This window comes from Suncus etruscus, chromosome 3 (genome assembly GCF_024139225.1).
Source record: "Suncus etruscus isolate mSunEtr1 chromosome 3, mSunEtr1.pri.cur, whole genome shotgun sequence".
Lineage (NCBI taxonomy): Eukaryota > Metazoa > Chordata > Mammalia > Eulipotyphla > Soricidae > Suncus > Suncus etruscus.
Genome location: NC_064850.1, coordinates 62690375 through 62708375, shown reverse-complemented (window position 1 = coordinate 62708375; position 18001 = coordinate 62690375). Strand labels below are relative to the sequence as shown.

General features: G+C 32.8%; 1 protein-coding gene and 1 non-coding gene across 2 annotated transcripts in view; one reads left to right on the top strand and one right to left on the bottom strand.

Moving 5' to 3' along the window:
• The first annotated feature begins 618 nt into the window (after positions 1 to 618).
• Positions 619 to 18001, top strand: part of LOC126004338 (ATPase GET3-like) — a 59145-nt gene continuing 41762 nt past the window's right edge. The window contains exon 1 of the mRNA XM_049770785.1: positions 619 to 884. Coding sequence (XP_049626742.1) covers positions 619 to 884 — 266 coding nt within the window. The remainder of the gene's footprint in view (positions 885 to 18001) is intronic.
• On the bottom strand, positions 11925 to 12028 carry LOC126004683 (U6 spliceosomal RNA). Its single transcript, XR_007493948.1, has one exon. It is a non-coding gene; the product is annotated as a U6 spliceosomal RNA (small nuclear RNA).

Sequence of the window (18001 nt, the reverse complement as noted above, 5' to 3'; positions counted from 1 at the left end):
ATATATAACCATCTTTCCACTATATATATAGAAAAATTGTTTCTGAGTGATATGAAGTATTGAATTTATACTGAAGGTATGTATTTTCTATATTACTATCTCTTTAAAACATTTGATAGTTCAATGTGTACAGTGAAATAAACTTTTGTACATACATCAAGATAGTTGTAGCAAAGAGCAAGACATCTCTATACATGCAAAGACCAGCCTGACATTTTCATCTGATCTTTTCCCTCCACAGATACATGGATGTTCGATTGTACTTGCAGTAACTGCCGTGAAGCATTTTTGGGCCTTTAAAAGTGCCCTGGGAAGTCTTTGATTGCCAAAAGTAGTTGCACCACCAGTGGAAATTAAAAGTAATCTTTAAGAACCTTTTAAACATGAGTAAGCTTTCTGGGGGTACTCTGTAGGAAAAGTAACTGAAAAAGACAGACTATTCACCAGACACCGAGGTGAATAATTTAAGTGTGGTGAGTTCAATCTCCTTTCATACTACTTTTCTCATTGCACATTGATTAAAACATCATTAAAAATAATGAATGGCTAAATATATGAGTATTACCCAAATTATTTCAATCTCTATTATCCTAGAAGATCAAATCATTTTCTTAATGGATGCCATCCTGGCAGCCTTCGTTTCTTTTGTTGCCGATTCTTGCTGCTCCTGTTGTGCTAAAATCAAGGCATACTCATCAGTCTCCACGTGAGCTGGCTGCAGTGACAGTTGGTAAAGCAGCAGTGGGGCCCAGTGAGAAACTGAGCCTAGTCTGGCAGCCACATTTTCTTCTGGTGAATCCTGCTCTCATCCCAGAAATGATGCCAATGAAAGGGCTGCATTTGTTATCCAATGTTGAAGAAATCATGAGCGAAGTGCACCCATGGTAAAAATTTCATTCTGAAAATTAGGATCCAGTCTTTGTGTAACTCATCTTTAAGGAATTTGACAATATAAAAAAGATTTTTGGATTCTTTTCTCTCCCCCACCACTTGCCACACAGGCTCAGAAGACTATTTTTATTTCTATCTCTTTTTCCTTTCCAGAAAACCATCCATCATGCTGTGTAAGTCAGAAATGCTGGTATGATTTGGCTCATCTGTGCAATTTTAGTGCTTCCCTCAGTTGTACCATAGTCCAACAGTCTTAGCTGACTCACAGGCATTTTAATTGGTTCCTGCTTCAAATGTGCAGATCACCTATCACTTATATTTTTATGAATTTTTCAATAGCACTCATTCGTATAACAAGTGTCTCTAAAAGTGAAATTTCAATTTTATGAGTATCCTTATCCAAAAATTTTAATTTGAAATGATTTGGTTGAGAAATTGAAATTTTTATCATGATCATATCTTAAAAGTAAAATCATCAAGCAATTCTTTTTGCTCCAGAGGGTTCACAGCTTGAACTATTTTGTCATATAATCACCATACTCTTCACAAATAATAATATGGCATAGCCATTACATACTTGTAGCAAAATTTAAGTAGACTGTTATATTTTATATATGTTCATTGTTTAGACTCATACTTGTTTATTCCTTTATATATTTTATATTTAAATTATTCATTTGTGTAATTTGGGATGAAATACACTCTAAATCAGTTATTATAATCATAGGACTTACTGTAAATTTCTGCTTCAGAGGTATATTTATATTCCATTTCTCTATAAGAGGATGAAAATTCATTCATAGATTAATAAAGAACTAAACTACTATTCATAAGGAATGTAAATATAAGTAGTAAATAATCTACCTTTGCTAATCAGATCATTTATAAATATATTTTATAAAAATGTTTATAAATATTAAAATTTGTGTAATTAACAAACTGAAATGAGATGATTCTTTTTTTTTTTTTTGGTTTTGGGCCACACTCAGTGGTGCTCAGAAATCACCCCTGGCAGGCTCCAGGGACCATATGGGATGCGGGATTCGAACCACCGTCTGTCCTGGATAGGCTGTGTGCAAGGCAAATGCCCTACTGCTGTACTATCTCTCTGATCCCCATGAAATGAGATATTTCTTATCAGCACTCTAAATATAGCCCATAATTTATTACATAAAGTCATAAACAACCCTTATTAAATGTAGAAGATATGCAGACTCATGATTTTAAAAATAGTGATGGGGAGCCAGAGGAATAGCACAGGAGGTAGGGCATTTGCCTTACATACATCCAACCTGGGTTCAAACCCCACCATCTCATATGGTCCTCAAACCTGTCAGGAATAGCACTGAGAGCCACCAGGTGTGCCCCAAAAGCAAGGCAAAACAAACAAAAAAACTCCAAAATAATAATAAAAAATGGTGCTGGAAATTTTTTCTTATGGATTAAAAATTGTGACTTTCTAACACAGCAGAGATAATAAAGGAGTTGAAATAAGTGGCTGGTAGCCTTTACCCTATTCCAAATGCCCACTGTCTAGTCCCCAAATACCATCAGAAACACCTCCTGATTTAGCATTAAGAGAGGAATAGCACACCAGGACTAAATGGTATGGCCCCAAACATCACCCCAAATAATGAAACATTATTAAACAAAATTAAAAGGGCCGGAGTGGTGGTGCAAGTGGTAAGGCGTCTGCCTTGTCTGCAATAGCCTGCAGCTTGATTCCCTATCATCCCATATGGTCCCCCAAGCCAGGTGCGATTTCTGAGCACATAACCAGGAGTAACCCCTGAGCATCACGGGGTATGGCCTCAAAGCCAAAAATTATAATAATAATAATAATAATAAATTAAATTAAATTAATTTAAATTAAATTAAAAAATAAGTTTTAGTAATGTCAATTTATGTGAACTTAAACAAATGGCTATATTTTTTTACATAGGTAACTATTTTTTTCTAGGATATTGCTGTTAAATACACCATCTCATTTATTGTCCCCGATATTTCAAAGTTGGTTTTCTTACTCTCTTTCGAAATGGAAAAGACAGGTGTTTCATGATGTCCATTACTTCCCTAAATTCAGAGAGATAATAATTGCCTGAGTTTGGAAATTAAATACAATCTTTTGGTGAGTAAAGGCTATGCCCTTTTTCTAAACATGTTTTACTGCATAACTGAAACCACCCAGTTTAAATATGGAGTATTTAATTTAAAACTTCAAAATGTTTTAACTGTCCAACTAAATTCTCTAAAAATATCCATAATTAAAACCCAGATTAATATTCTCTCTGAATCAAACCAGTTTTATTGAGCAGTTTGAACTTAGAATACCCCATTTATAAATTTGTTTGTGAAATGAGGTTTGAATATTAAATTAAAAGTAGGAATTTAAATCTTGGCATAACAAACTTCAGAAATTTAGCTAGAGGATAAATTTAGAAATTATTTAGTATGACCTTGGGTTTGAAGTTTGATTACCACTTAAAAGTGTTAGAAAGCTTTTTCACCAAAGTGGCCTCCTTCCCCCCCCCCCCATCATCATCATCATAATGGCCATCAGTTTGTGATCCTTAAGATCATGAGATTAGTATCTGATGACTAAGGATAACTATAACTAAACCTAAGAGTTAATTTCCATATGGTAGAGAAGTGGCTCAAAAAGTTGGAGCAAATGTGTTCCCAGCAAAAATGCTGGACCCTATTCTTGTAAGAACACCCAAGGGATAGCTCTTGAATACCTCCAGAAGTGGCCACTCCAAAATTAATTTAGAAAATATAAATCTATCAAGTACTAACAAACACTTAAGAACACTTTTCCACTCACAGAGAAATACACATTTGTTAAGCAAAGCTGAGTTATTTTTTTAAACTCAATTTGGCATGTTATTTATTTATTTATTTATTTATTTATTAAATTGGATGAGTATGAGGGAAAGGGGCGCTGGTGCTGGGGATAAAACCCATAATGATTCTCACACATACCAAGCAAATTTTCTACCTAATAGCTACAAACTGTGCCCCAATTCTAGATTTTATAAGTGTTATCCATTTAATCTTAACAATCAATACATAGTTGGTAAAATTCTACTTTTACAGGATATCTAAAATGTTAAAATAAAAATTATTGTGACTATCAACATTAAGGGAAAAATTAATGAATAATAAGTCAGTTCAATAATTACTTAAAAATGAGATGAGGAAAAGATGTAGAATTCAATGAGTTAATTTGATAAAAAAAAATAATATGCCAAGGATTTACTTTGACTAAGTTTACGATAAAAACTAAAGGGCATAATCACCTCCCAATGCCAGTTCAATTTATAGAATTTACTGAAATTACCAAAGTTCAATAAAAGCAGCAACGATCTTTATTTCCTAATTATTTTTGTTTAATGTGTTTTGAGGCCACAGCTGGCAGTGTTCAACTTACTCCTACCTTTGCATTCAGGAATCACTCCTGATGGGGCTTTGAGGACCACACAAGATACCGTGAGAATTTACAAAATAGACACACTGTCTGGCTCCAAATATTGTATTATATTACTATTTCAAGTTTATGGTTAAATCACTCTTCTCTTTATGACAGATCTGTTTTATATATATGTAATATTGCCAAAATAGTTGCCTTAATTTATCTTTTTAATTAATATTTTTATATTTTTCCTGATGAACTTTCACCATTTTTCAGTTTGCAAATCCTCTTACTCTTTTTAAGTTCTATAGCTTCCTTGTCTTACGTTGCCTAAACTGTTCCAAGTTCTTTCTTAAATTCTGAAACCATCTTGGGGGAAATATCTTATTTTTTAAAGGAGGTCTATTTAATAAAGTGATGCTCTAGAATTTTGGGTGAATAAAACATTTATGCACTCATGAAGAGGTGAAGCTGTACTAACCAAATTAAACAGTACTATAAATCAATGGTAAATCAGTAAAATTTTACTTTAGAAGTCCTGTCCATAAAGAACTGACTGATAAAACTACTTTCAGTATTACTCATTTAAACTATTTTCATATTCTGCATTCTCATGTCTTCATCTGAATAGTGGTAACTTTAAAAGAAGGCATTGAAGAACTCCTGTTTTTTGCTTGTTTGAATTTTTGCCCCCCCTTTTTTCCTTTTTCTTTTTTTTTCTTCCCTTCAAACAGAACCACATAACTTGAACCATCTTGTTCTACCTCACAAATTGAGGGGGAAATAAGGGAGAGCACCAAGACCAAACAGGCGTATGAACACTGAGTAGAAATAAAAAATGATCAGACTTAAACACCAAATCCAAAGACAAAGACAACAGAATCAATACCCAATCTACAACAAGCTAGACACAGAAGGGACCACTTATACTAGCAGCCTGGGGGGCAAAAAGGGAGGATATGGGATGTATGCTGGGAACAAAGGTGGAGGGAGGACGACATTGATGTGGGAATGCCCCTTATTCAATGTCACAATGTACCTAGAATATTACTGTGAAATATTTGTAATCCACTTTGGTCAAAATAAAATTTATTTTAAAAAAAGGCATTGAGAGCAAATTTAGGAGAACTTACCAGAATATGAATTGTTTAAAACCATGCAAAGTAGATCAACTAGCAACAAACATCTTGGAAAGATCTAGTTGACTTTAATGTCTCTGTAAATTATAAGAGCTTTCACAAAAAAATTTTTACTGATTATTTTTGATAATTTCATTTACCATTTTGTTGTAGCAAGCAATATCAAATGTTGCTCATGCTAAGAAGAAAGGTTTGGGGTTGAGTGGAAAAGGGGTCAGAAAGTGGAAGAAAGATCACACTGGTGGGGGGTTGATACTGGAACTTCAAATGCTCAGAACAACAGTTTTATGATCAATTTCACAATCCATGCTGTTTTCTAAAGTTAGAAAAAATATTAAAATTTGCATAATATAGCAATTACTTGTAACTAAAAACAATTACTTGCTTGGTTTTTTGCTTTTGCTTTTGCTTTTGGGTCACTCCTGGCAGTAATCAGGGCTTACTCCTCATTCTGCACTCAGGGTTCATTCACTCTTGGTGGGCTCAGGGGAATCATATGGGGTGCCAGTAATCAAACCCTGGCCAGCCACATGTAAGGCATCTGTGCATGTAATATAATGAATATTGCATGCTATCAATAATAAAATGTTTGTGTAAGATTGGAAGTTTGTGTGTGTTGTTTTGATTTAACAAGGAATTAACTGAATCTGGCAGGTGGCAGTTAATTCTTAATACAGGACTGAGAGAAATAGAAACATATCAAAAACAGAAACATCTAGTTCTGGTATGGAAAGAGACCAAAGGAGCATGTAGATATGCATATTAAATGGGCACAGGCATCATCCTCTTTCTGCATTTTGAGTTACATTTTGAGCTTGATGAAAGGCACTGAAACAAAGCACCACAGGGCAGGAGTTAGAAAGCTCTGAAGACTGAACAAAGTAAAAATATTCAAACCATTTTGAACAAAGTAAGGAGATTTAACCTATAGAAAAATATTCACCTATAGAAATTAAATTTTTTTTAGAAAAATATATGAGTCAACTCATATTTACTATTGTATACACTTATATATTCTATATTCAATATAATCTTGTCAGCTCTTCTTGTTCTGGAGGACAGTGTTTGAAGCACAGCTAAGGGAATGTTTTTGATGAAAGGACTCTCAAGTGCCATCACTGCAAACAAATATCAAGTCCTTGAAGTCATTAATTTCAGAATTTATATTTACTTATTTACAGCTGTGCGTGCTTAGGCTTTACTAGTAATTCCGGTTTATGCCATTTAAGTGATTTCATGTGGTTCACTCTACAATAAATTGCCTTAAGTATCTGAATGGATCAAAAGAGTATGATCATCTGCAAATGCCACTGGAGACAGATGCCTTCAGATTCTCAATGTGTGTAAAGTCATGGCTCTGAAAACATCTAAATTCTCTCTTTCTTGCCTGATCTGCTGAATTCACCATATTTTCCCTGGTAATGGCTAAGTGCCCTCCAGGCTATTTTGGTACTGATTTAATTTTTCTGGGTCCAATTTATTTACTTGTAACTTGAACTCATGCCTTATTGGATGAAATCAATTGATAATGATTATAAATATGGACACTATTTTATAATATATATATATATGTATATATATATATATTTGAAACAGCAGAATCCTGGATACTAGTCCAATATATTTAAAAGACTGAGTCAGCTTTTTCTCAGCTGTAAAATGTGAGGACTATATTGCTATAAATAGTTCCTTTTATTAACATGATTCATTTATGAGAATTTATTCCACTAAAAAATCTGAAAGAACTATATTAAAGGAATTAATGATTGTAAGAATATGGTCCTCTAAAAAATATTCCATCTTTGATATCTATAAAATGCTTTCCAGAATAATATGTTTACTCTGAGAGAGTGGTATCAATCCCCAGTCAAACATCATCATTGAAGTATGTATACTTGTAAAATAGATAAGATAGGACTGTGTTATTAGAAGCCAGCCAACTTGAAGGTGAAGGATAGAATTAAATATTAGTGATAAACTCTGTATATGCAGGTGCTTATTTATAACAAATAACTAAACCTGTAATGTCATAAATTAATGTTACTTCAGTACGTTTTTATACATTTCATCTATTTAAGTAAAATGAAATTCAAACTATTTAAATAACTTTATTTAGGTTTAGGTATAGTAGAGGAAGAAATAAATAGTGAAAATTAGCATAAGTATTGAAACCAATTAAAAACTGTGAGAATGTTTCTTAGTATTTTGAAGAAGTAATTAATAGTATATTGGGGGCTAGAAAAATAAAAGAGAAATGCAGTGACTAAGGAAATATGTGCTGGAGGATAAAACTGATGAATAGATCAAATCTCTAAAGTAGCAGGTAGATCAAGGAAAAGGGGGCAAGCAAAGAAAATAGAATGAAACATAGTCGCTTAGGTTTTAAATTCAAGCTTGAAGAGTCATAATGCTTCTTTCATAGAGACACCTGTGAAAAGAGGATCCATGAAACAAGCAAGAAAAGTCAAAGAATGTGCATGCCAGTTGCAAAATGTTTAAAATAAAAGAACCCTTGAAATATGTCATGATTTTGTGAAAGAATAATAAATGTTTTAAAATCAAAGAAAGAAAACAGCAATCACTAAAAACCACCTTCCTATGAGAACATTTCCAAAGTTTTCACTAAAGGTATAATGTGATGTTTGTATAAATTATAAAATATGATGGTTCTATATGAAATCCTGGAAGAAAAACAAACACTAAAAGGGGAAATGAAAACTAAACAAATACAGAGTACATTTCATAAAACAATGGTCTGAAATGTTATGTAGAAGTAGTAGCAAATTGCTGAAGCAAATGCTTCAGCAGTCCAGACATCTGTGTTCAGATTTCCTATAATCTCAGTGAAGAGCCTCAGGGATCCTAAGTCAACTCACCTACATTGAGCTGTGGACATCAGTTCCAAGTTTGAAAGATTTTCAAAACAATGAAGTAAAATTCTTAACATAAAGCACTTCCTAATAAGGAAGCAAAAGAAATTTGTGATCACCATTTTAATATGTATAAATAATATTGTTTTCAATACCTAGAAAGCAAAACTTACAAACACAAAACTACAAATTTCAAGGTTTTTATTCATAGTCTCTTTCAATTATAAAATGCTTCTCGAGTTTCATTTATAATTTTTTTCTACAAAATGTGTCTAGTGCTTCCATATGATGCATTTTCTTGAAATTTATCTAGTTTTTCATTATGATGAGGCATAAGTCTGTCTTTGCAGCAATTTTCCTGAGAATATCCGTAGTTAATGTAATTTACAAAGCATGTAATCAATAACTCTTAACTTTTCTTAAATTCCCTTAACATTTTCTTCCACTCTCCCCCTATAAGCCTCTAATCTCCCTTTTCTTGGTCATCAATATAGTTTTAAACTTTCTGCCTTTAACATGTTATCTATGCAAATTTGTCAGCCACAGTTGGACAAGATTCTTTTAAGAGTTTTTCTGTTTCCTGTGTGGTAAAGTAGCTTTCCCCTAACGACTATTTCCCATCAGTACCACAAAGACCTACCTTCTTAACCACAGGTTCAACGGTCTCTTACCACTTCCACCTTTCTATAGAACATTTCATTTGGAAGAAGGTTCACAAATATTTGTCCGCTGGGCGGTTCAAACTGATAACATCTCTTTGGGACTTGAACTTTGATGCACAACTTTCAACTGGAAAGAAAAAAAGAAAAAGCAACTGCCAAACATTGGCAGATAATAGCAAAACTGAGAGCAAGAGCTTTTGTGTCTTAGACCTGCAGCAAAAGGATTATTTCTTTCACTATATCAGAAAATAGAATGCTTCAATTTTTTATAAAATAAAAAAGTTATTGTTTTGCTTGCATTAATACAGTTTTAATAAAATTAACTTCAAAATTGTGTTGTTTTTCCTTCTTAAATATATTTTATTTATAACAACTGTAAATCTAAATTTAGGTAATAAAGCCATATGGACAAGTGTGAAGATATAATTGTAAATTTTTTGATAAGAAATGAGGTTTTAACTCTTTATATGACTCAAATAAGCGGCACTTTGCCATCTTTTAAATGCCTTCAGTTTCATTAAAATGCAATTATACAAAATTATTAGCTGAAAAAATTTGCTATCATTGTGTTTGTCTTATATAAAGTGTATTAATAAAACCTTAGGATACATAATTACCTGCTAAATGTTTAAGTATATTTGTTATAATCATTTTCATGTTTATAGTAATTGTATAGACATTTATTGGCTTGTTCATAGTATTAGCTTTGCTTTCATTACATGATTTCTAAAATATTACAAGCACATTTTTAGCCTGAATCCTACTAGATTAGAAAATTAAATTTAATATATTTGATGATTCAAAATGTATATAGTACAAATGTATTCCTTACTTTCATAAGCATGAAGTATTAAGAAAGGAGGTTTAGGATGAAGATGACAAACAAATATGACTATGTCCCAGCAAATCAAAACTTTGATTTTTTTTTATTGCCATAGCATATTTATACTGTAAGCATTAGAAAGTCTACATAAATACTATCATGTCAAAATACCTTCACAATACATAATTTACTAGATATATTAGAAAGTTAATAAATTATATACATACAGCCACAGACATGCCCAAGATACTTCTCATCAGTAATTTGGAAAGTTCTTGTTGAAAAAAGTTCAAGTGGATTTTCTTTTTTTTTCTTCTTTTTTAAGAATAATTTTTATTTTTACCAAAGTGAATTACAAATCATTCACAGTAGTATTTTAGGTACATAGTGATATTGAAATCAGGGGCATTTCCACCACCAATGTTGTCCTCCCTCCACCTCTGTTCCCAGTATATCTCCCATAACACCCATCCTTTGCCCCAGGCTCCTAGTATAAGTGGTCCCTTCTATGTCTAGCTTGTTGTAGATTATGTATTGATTCTGTTGTCATTGTCTTTGGATTTGGTGTTTAAATCTGATCATTTTTTATTTCTACTCAATGTTCATACGCCTGTTTGGTCTTGGTGCCCTCCATTATTTCCCCCTCAATTTGTGAGGTAGAACAAAATGGTTCAAGTTATGTGGTTCTGTTTGAAGGAAAGAAAAAAAAAGGGGTGGCGGATGCAAAAATTCTCACAAGCAAAAAATGGGACAAGTCCTCCTAGAGACTATAAAAATCAGTTTAAGAAAAGAAAAGAGAAAAGAAAGGAAAACATAAAAATAATACAAAAAAATCAACCCACCAAAAAACAAACAAACAACAACAAAAAATGAAACAAAAACCAACCAACCAACCAACCACAAAAAAAAACTGAAAAGCACCACAGCAATAAAGACAACAACCAAACACTAACCACTGTCCCAAATTAGAGACAAATCAAAGCCCAAGGAAAACAAACAAACAAACAAAAAAGCAGCAAAAATTACAAAAAAAATTTAATGTGCTATTTTTTTCAAGTGGATTTTTTTTATAGAATTTAATCTGTTAACACTGCAAATTCTAGAGCAGAATTTAATTCACACTCAAGAGCACTGGCTCTTGAAAGATGCTTTGGGATCTACTGATATATAAAAGAGCTACTACAAATTGTTAATTAGGTTTGCGCTTTTATATATTTGCTTGTCTTAAAGTAACTAAAATGATATTTCTTCTTTCATAATTTGATTCCTTTCTTTCTCAATAAGTACCACCTATATTTGGACTCTTATTTCTCTCTATTTCTTCTAGTTTTATTCTATGAATGTCTTGATATAATTCTTTCTAGTGCTACTCCAGTAATATTAGTAGGTTTTTAAAAAATATTTATTATGGATCTCCTTTAGTAACCATGAAAATTTGTTAATGGAACTTATGGAATTACAAATAATGCTTTTGCAAATGACTGTATTACATGACTCATCTCTTTGAGGAATTGTGTTATCAAACATACCAGCTTTTTTCCTGATCATGTCCATAATTTAGTCTCTCTCTCTGGAATATGTTCGATTATTTTCCTCCCAAAATGTATATTTCCTTGTTCTAATTAAAATGAAATTTTCAGGATGATTGTTTCAACACCTCCAATAATTAGATTACTAGTCCCTCACCTAAAGAAGCAGAAAGTCTCTTTACAAACTTTCCCATTGCTATAGCTATGTGAATGGTCTGCCACTGTGTTAGAATGGGAGCTGGATCACTGGAAGTATTTTTGTACGAAGCTTTTAGGTTAACTTTAAAGATTAGTCAGATTTGGAATGTGTACAAGGCCATCAGTTTGGTGAGAATGATTATGATCAAATCTTTAGTGGTCACAGTTCTAAAAACTACAAAATCCATGCTTTAGATGAGGACTCCTAGCATTATCTTCAGCAGAGCAGCTATTTTCTCCTCTTATTAAAGGGTGCCTAAATTTACAATGTTCTTTTAAAAATATTTAAAATATCCTCCAGTATGCTTCTAAGTTTTCTAATTGAACATACTAAGAAATTTTAAGCCCTCAAATAATGCACTTCTCCTTTATCCTTTTATTAGCACTATTTGTTTTTTTTTTTAATATGGAACGCTTCACGAATTTGTGTGTCATCCTTGTGCAGGGGCCATGCTAATCTTCTCTGTATTGTTCCAATTTAGTGTATGTTTTGCCGAAGCGAGCACACACTATTTGGTTCTTTAAGAATTTAAACCATCTTTCTCCCAAGATATATGTTCACCATAAATATACCTTCTAGAGAACAAGTATATATCATAACAATATCTCCATTTAGGAAGAGTAGGCAGGGGGCTGGAGCGGTGGCGCTAGAGGTAAGGCATCTGCTTTGCTAGCTCTAGCCTAAGACAGACCGCTGTTCGATCCCCCGGCATCCCATATGGTCCCTCCAAGCCAGGAGTGATTTCTGAGCACATAACCAGGAGTAACCCCTGAGCATCAATGGGTGTGGCCCAAAAAGAAAAACCAAAACAACAACAAAAAAAAGTAGGCAGTATTGTGATTGATATTTCTCCCTAGGACATTGGGGACTTTTGGCAACTCATAATTCCCTGAGTGATCTTGTCATGAAGGTGAAACATTGAAATGTACAATGGCAATTTCATATTTCGAACACATAATAGTCAATGATTTTGGGCAGAGCTCCAAAACAATCCTACTAAATAGAAGATTGGAGACAGACATAATCTGAAACATCCCTAAATTATTTCTTAGTAGTAACAATTTTCCAATTGTCAGAGACCTCTTAGAATAAGTAATAGAAAGTAAAAACCTCAATGGGCTGGGTATTTTGAAGGGAAAGGATGGGCTCTCCTGATTAATGCTCAGGGAGCCTAAGGGCTGCTCTTGGTGATAATTAGACAAATGCATTAGATGATTGAAAGTTCAGGCATGATAATGTGATTCTGCTCAGACCTACTAGCATTGAGCATATTAGAAGGCCACAGTTGCCAGTGTAAGAAGCTATGTTGTGTCAGGCATCAAGGTAAGACCCTCACAAATGAGACATGCACTGCAGCCTATTGAGTTATGTCCCCATCCTCACTTTTTTATCTTTGATTATTGTTTGTTTTGGGACACTTATTGCTGTTTTCAGTGCTTATTCCTAGCTCTGTATTAATAGGTCATTTCTGGTGGTGCTCAGAGAACAATATAGGGTGCTGGGGATAAAACCCAGGTCAGCCACATATAAGTCAAGCACCCTTCACACTGTACTATGTCTCTAACCCCTAAGATCTCATTTTTAATTTACATCTTCGATTTTAACTTAGACTTATAATAAACTTGATGTTAATGGAATTTTGTCATAAACAAAGTGTTTCAGGTGGGACATGTGTGACTCTCCTGAGTGACTCATTGCAGGTGACTTAAGTTAAGTGGAAAGTGAGGGATGTAGTAACCTCAGGAGGGAAGAGAATGCTAAACTTTTTTCTGTTCTACTCAGGATCATCACCTGGAGAATTTCCTGGGAGGATCAGAACTGGTAAAGGGTGTAAAATGAGCTCCTACATAGCATAGGCACTCATATCATACCAGCTCCACTAGGCAGCTGTCAAACTGCACCTGAGGTCCACTTGTTCTACAAGGTCTGGCAGGCAGTGACTTCTACCCACTGATTTCTTGGGAGCCACAGTCCCAAGCTAGAGCAAGGAGTTGCTTTCTAGAATTGGCAAATCAGCCTGATCTCTCTGCTCAGAGTTCTAGGTTCATTGTTTACACTTAATAAATAATTTCCAGAAGATGAAGAGTAAAGTCAAATTCTCTATTCAGGAAATATTTTTGGGAGGTGGGGAGAGAATGAATATGTTCAATGGAGAAGTAGAAACATGGGATAATTCTTTAAGGTGGGGAATGTTCTTCCAAGTTGATTTAGATCACTTTCCCAAAACAGAGATAAGCGTGACCCCTAAGATTCTGGAAGTGCATTTCTTGCCTCTCCAAAATGAGCTGCATAGTTTTTTACCCAAGCTGCCCAACTTGGCAGACTTTTTCTGTTGCTAGGGTGTTGTCAAGGGGAGAGCTTGTTAAAGGTGATTCATAGGAAGATGTTTGTTCCTATGGGAGCCTCTCCTTTCCTGAACGGTCTTTGAGCATGGTACCTCTGCATCCCTGTGGGTTTCCAGGTTCTGAGCTTCTTAAATGGGCTTCTGTACCTCAAAGTCTACCATAACTTGGTTATTTTGGTTTGGAGACTCATGAACTTGTTCAATTTATACTGCCAGGACAAAATGAGGAAAGATGTTCTTTACTTATTTTAGATAGATTATCATGGAAGTCAATGTGGGCTAGCTCTGCAGCTTTTGTTTATAGCATAAAATTGGTTTTAGAAGTATAGGTTAATCTAGTAAGATTTTATTACTTGTAAACCAATTCTGTTCTCCTGATACAATTGACAGGCTGTTTGCATATATACACCCATATACACATTTGTAAATATGTTTATATATTTACATTATATACTTATATTCGAGGATAATGCTAAATATATGTACATGCATTTACTACATATGCATATATATATTTGATTATGTCCTGCTAATGTAAATGTAGATCATTTAGACATCTGGAATCAATTTAACAACCTTCTGAACTTTACATAAATAGTCATTATCTGACTTAATACTTTTAGTGGTTTCGGATGCCAAGATTGCCAATGGTTCTGGCATAGGAAATTTGGATTGCAAAGATTATTTCCCTATGGCCTACTTCTCTAGGGAGAGCATTTTAAATCAAAGAGAAAATTACCTGGTCAAACTCATTATCAAAACTAGATAATAGTAAATGGCAGCGTGTGGGAATTTAATTTATTTCTTAATGAAAGGATGTTATTATTTAAAGTTAGTCTTCCCTTGTATATATCTTATTGAGGTAAGTATATTGAAGTGAATTGTGTTATCTTTCTTTTTAAATACTCTATCAGTATTTTTGTCCACTGTAATTTCAACATTATAAATAATTAAGATGGTAAAATAAATTAGTAAATGTAATAATTAAAACCTAAAACTTTGTCTAATGGAAAATAAATATTGCTTATCATATTTTATGATAGTTTCAAGCCTGTAATTTTGAGAAAATCATGTATTATATAATGTTCATCAATACCAAGAGCCTGTGGAAAAATAATAGTAAAACATATTTGAGCTAACACTTTAAATGAGATATAAATTTTAAAAAATAAATTATCATACATCTTAAAATATTGAAATTAATAATATAATAGAAAAGAGAGCAATGAGTCTCAATATAGTATGTCTTGCTGAGCTATCACATTTTTAATCATTATCAGACTTGTACAAGAATAATCATGGAACCTACATATGGAAATTACTAAGCAATCTATTACTTTTGAGTCATGTGAAAAAATCTCTATACTATTAAATATAAGTCTGTAAAATCTTAGACTCTGTTATATTACCATGCTTTGTATGGCATGGCTAATAAGTTACTTGAAAATAAAACTAACATAAATAAAATACTTCTAACCCATGAGAATCAGATATAACAATTGAATGACCTTTTGTGTCAAATTGTTTTCTTAATAATCAAGCTTTGTATAATTTCTCTCAGAATGATGTTTTTCTATTGTATATTCCAGCTTCCCAAGTAAGCAATCAAACTACAGCCATCATTTGCTCTCCCTTAATTATTGCCTTTCAGTATTCCATATTGCTGCCCAGAATTCTTTCAATAATAGATACATTATAAGAAAGGACAATTTTACATTAAAGTAAACTATTTTAAAAAGAAATTCACAATGACCATGAAGTAAACTACTAGAAGAGGACATTGGCAATATACATATCATCTGAAAGTTTTTTTTCCAAGAATAATAATCCCATAATTAGAATTGCTTTCAAATAAAACCACTCAAATAATTTTAGGCCAAAAGTCATTAATATTTTTACATTACATAAACCGAAACTTAATACCAAAATCTATGTGATTAGGAGCAATTTAGAATTGATGAATTTTAATTGTAAATATTCTCCTGGAACTTACTATTTCTTTTTTACTTCTAGTTTAGTTATTATAGCTATTTAATTGGAATAATAACTAAAATAGAATTAGAAATATATGATGAGGCTAAAAAGTTTTCCTTACATGTTACTAACCTAATCGGGTACCTACCACCATATATGATTCCCTGAGTCACATGAGAATGATCCTAAACACAAAGGCAAGGGTCAGTCCTGATCATAGATAAGGGTAGCTTCATTCCTCCACCTCAATTAACTAAAATAACATAAATTTGTTTGGTACTGGTAATATAATTTATTTTTAAAAATAAGCATTAAAATAAAATACATCTATTCAATAATATTTTAAACAGGAAACATTTTTGCCATTCACTTTTCTTTTTACTAACTCACAAATATAATAACTTTGTCAGAGTTAGTTTTCTACATCCAAAGTAATAATAACTGCCAGTATATCAAATAATGCCTCTGTAGAACTATCTTTATTCTCTTTAAATCAATTTAGACTAAAATATGTATATAAATTGTGTTGCATTCTTAAATATGCTTTCTATATAAATTAAATATTTGAAATTTTAATATTTAGAAGAAACTGTGTTTGATAGCTTGCATAGCTCAAAACATTTTCATTAGTTTCAAACTACCTTGGTTTGTTTATTTGGAACACTAATTGGGAAATAAGGGGAGGATGATCTGAGATCAAGGTGATAGCCAAGGGATGTAAAAGTCTGAAGGCATACATACTTGACACATTTTGGTTCATTCAAGGTGAACCCATGTGCCAGGAAATGTGGTCTACAGTAATTAATCTTCATTCTTCAACACGGTGGTCACATTTTAAACATTTGTCAAAGTTAAACCACAAAATATCCCAGTGACATTTCAAGGATGTATTCTAAAAATGGACTTATTTCTCATTTTGAAAGTATCATAGCTTCAGTACTAGTTTAAGACAAAGTTCTTATTAATTTTCCTTCAAGTATACTATAAAGAAAATGACCAAGTTTAAGAATATTTTCATTTTAGAAATGGGATGTACATTGTACAAACAGTCCATCAATATTTATCCAGCACTTGCTATGTCAGGCATAGCTCTGGAATGATATATGTACACAAAATCCCTGTTTTTGGAGGTTACATTCTGTGAGAGACAGTTTTCTGTTCATCTTTTGTTAACCAGTAAGTACTTTAATAGATGTAAAGAAAATAATGTTATGAAGTACAAACCAGTCACTGTTAACCATTCAACCTCTTTCTCCATACCTATATTCTTTCATCTATTTAGTTCTTCCTTTTTCGGCTGCTGTGAGGTTTCATATTCACATCCCGAATGAAGGGGTTACTTGACAGTCAAAAAATTTCATGGTGCTAACAACTTATAAGAAAAAAAAAACATGATACATTTTGGAGAAAAGAAAACCAGAAATATATTAAGTATTTTTGTTTTTTATTGATCTGTTGTTTTGTGTTTTGCTTGAAACAAAGAAGAAAGATATTAAAGTTTCAAAATCACTGAAGACTTAGAAGAAAGAAATTGGAAAAGTCAGCAAGAAGGAATGATGATAATCTCCAGAAAGTGCTAATACCAGGCATTATAATGGTAGAATTATTGGATGTAGCTAAGAAATTTAAAAAAACTACTTTGCTATCTCCTAATTAAGTAGAACTGGGTTTGTAGGAAATAGTCTGTTTTATCTTGAACAGCTAAAACTGAACAGCTAAAACTAAAACTGTAATGTCAGTATGCTGAGCCTGGACAGGCTCTTTCCCAGATCACTGCTCAGTCCTTTGCAGGGCACTTTGAAGATACCTCCAAATCTTCCTTTCCCTGACAATCATGAGAAATAATAGTATGAATTAGACTGGGAACAGAGTATGTGAAAAATGATAATAAATTGCCTAACTCAGTGGATACAGAAAGGGACTAACTATATGGAAAACTAAACCATATACATACCTTCCTTGAAACCCATATTTATTGGATGAATCAGCATCTAAGTTCTCTTACTCATAGGTCAACTAACCCTAAAGCAATAGGACATGATTCCCTTAAGTTAGATGCATGAGGACAAAAGAAATAAGGAAAATCTGAAATGACTATGTTGAAACATTTCTTTACTCATGTGCTCAATATTGACAATTAGGTTTTTTGCTGTGAGTT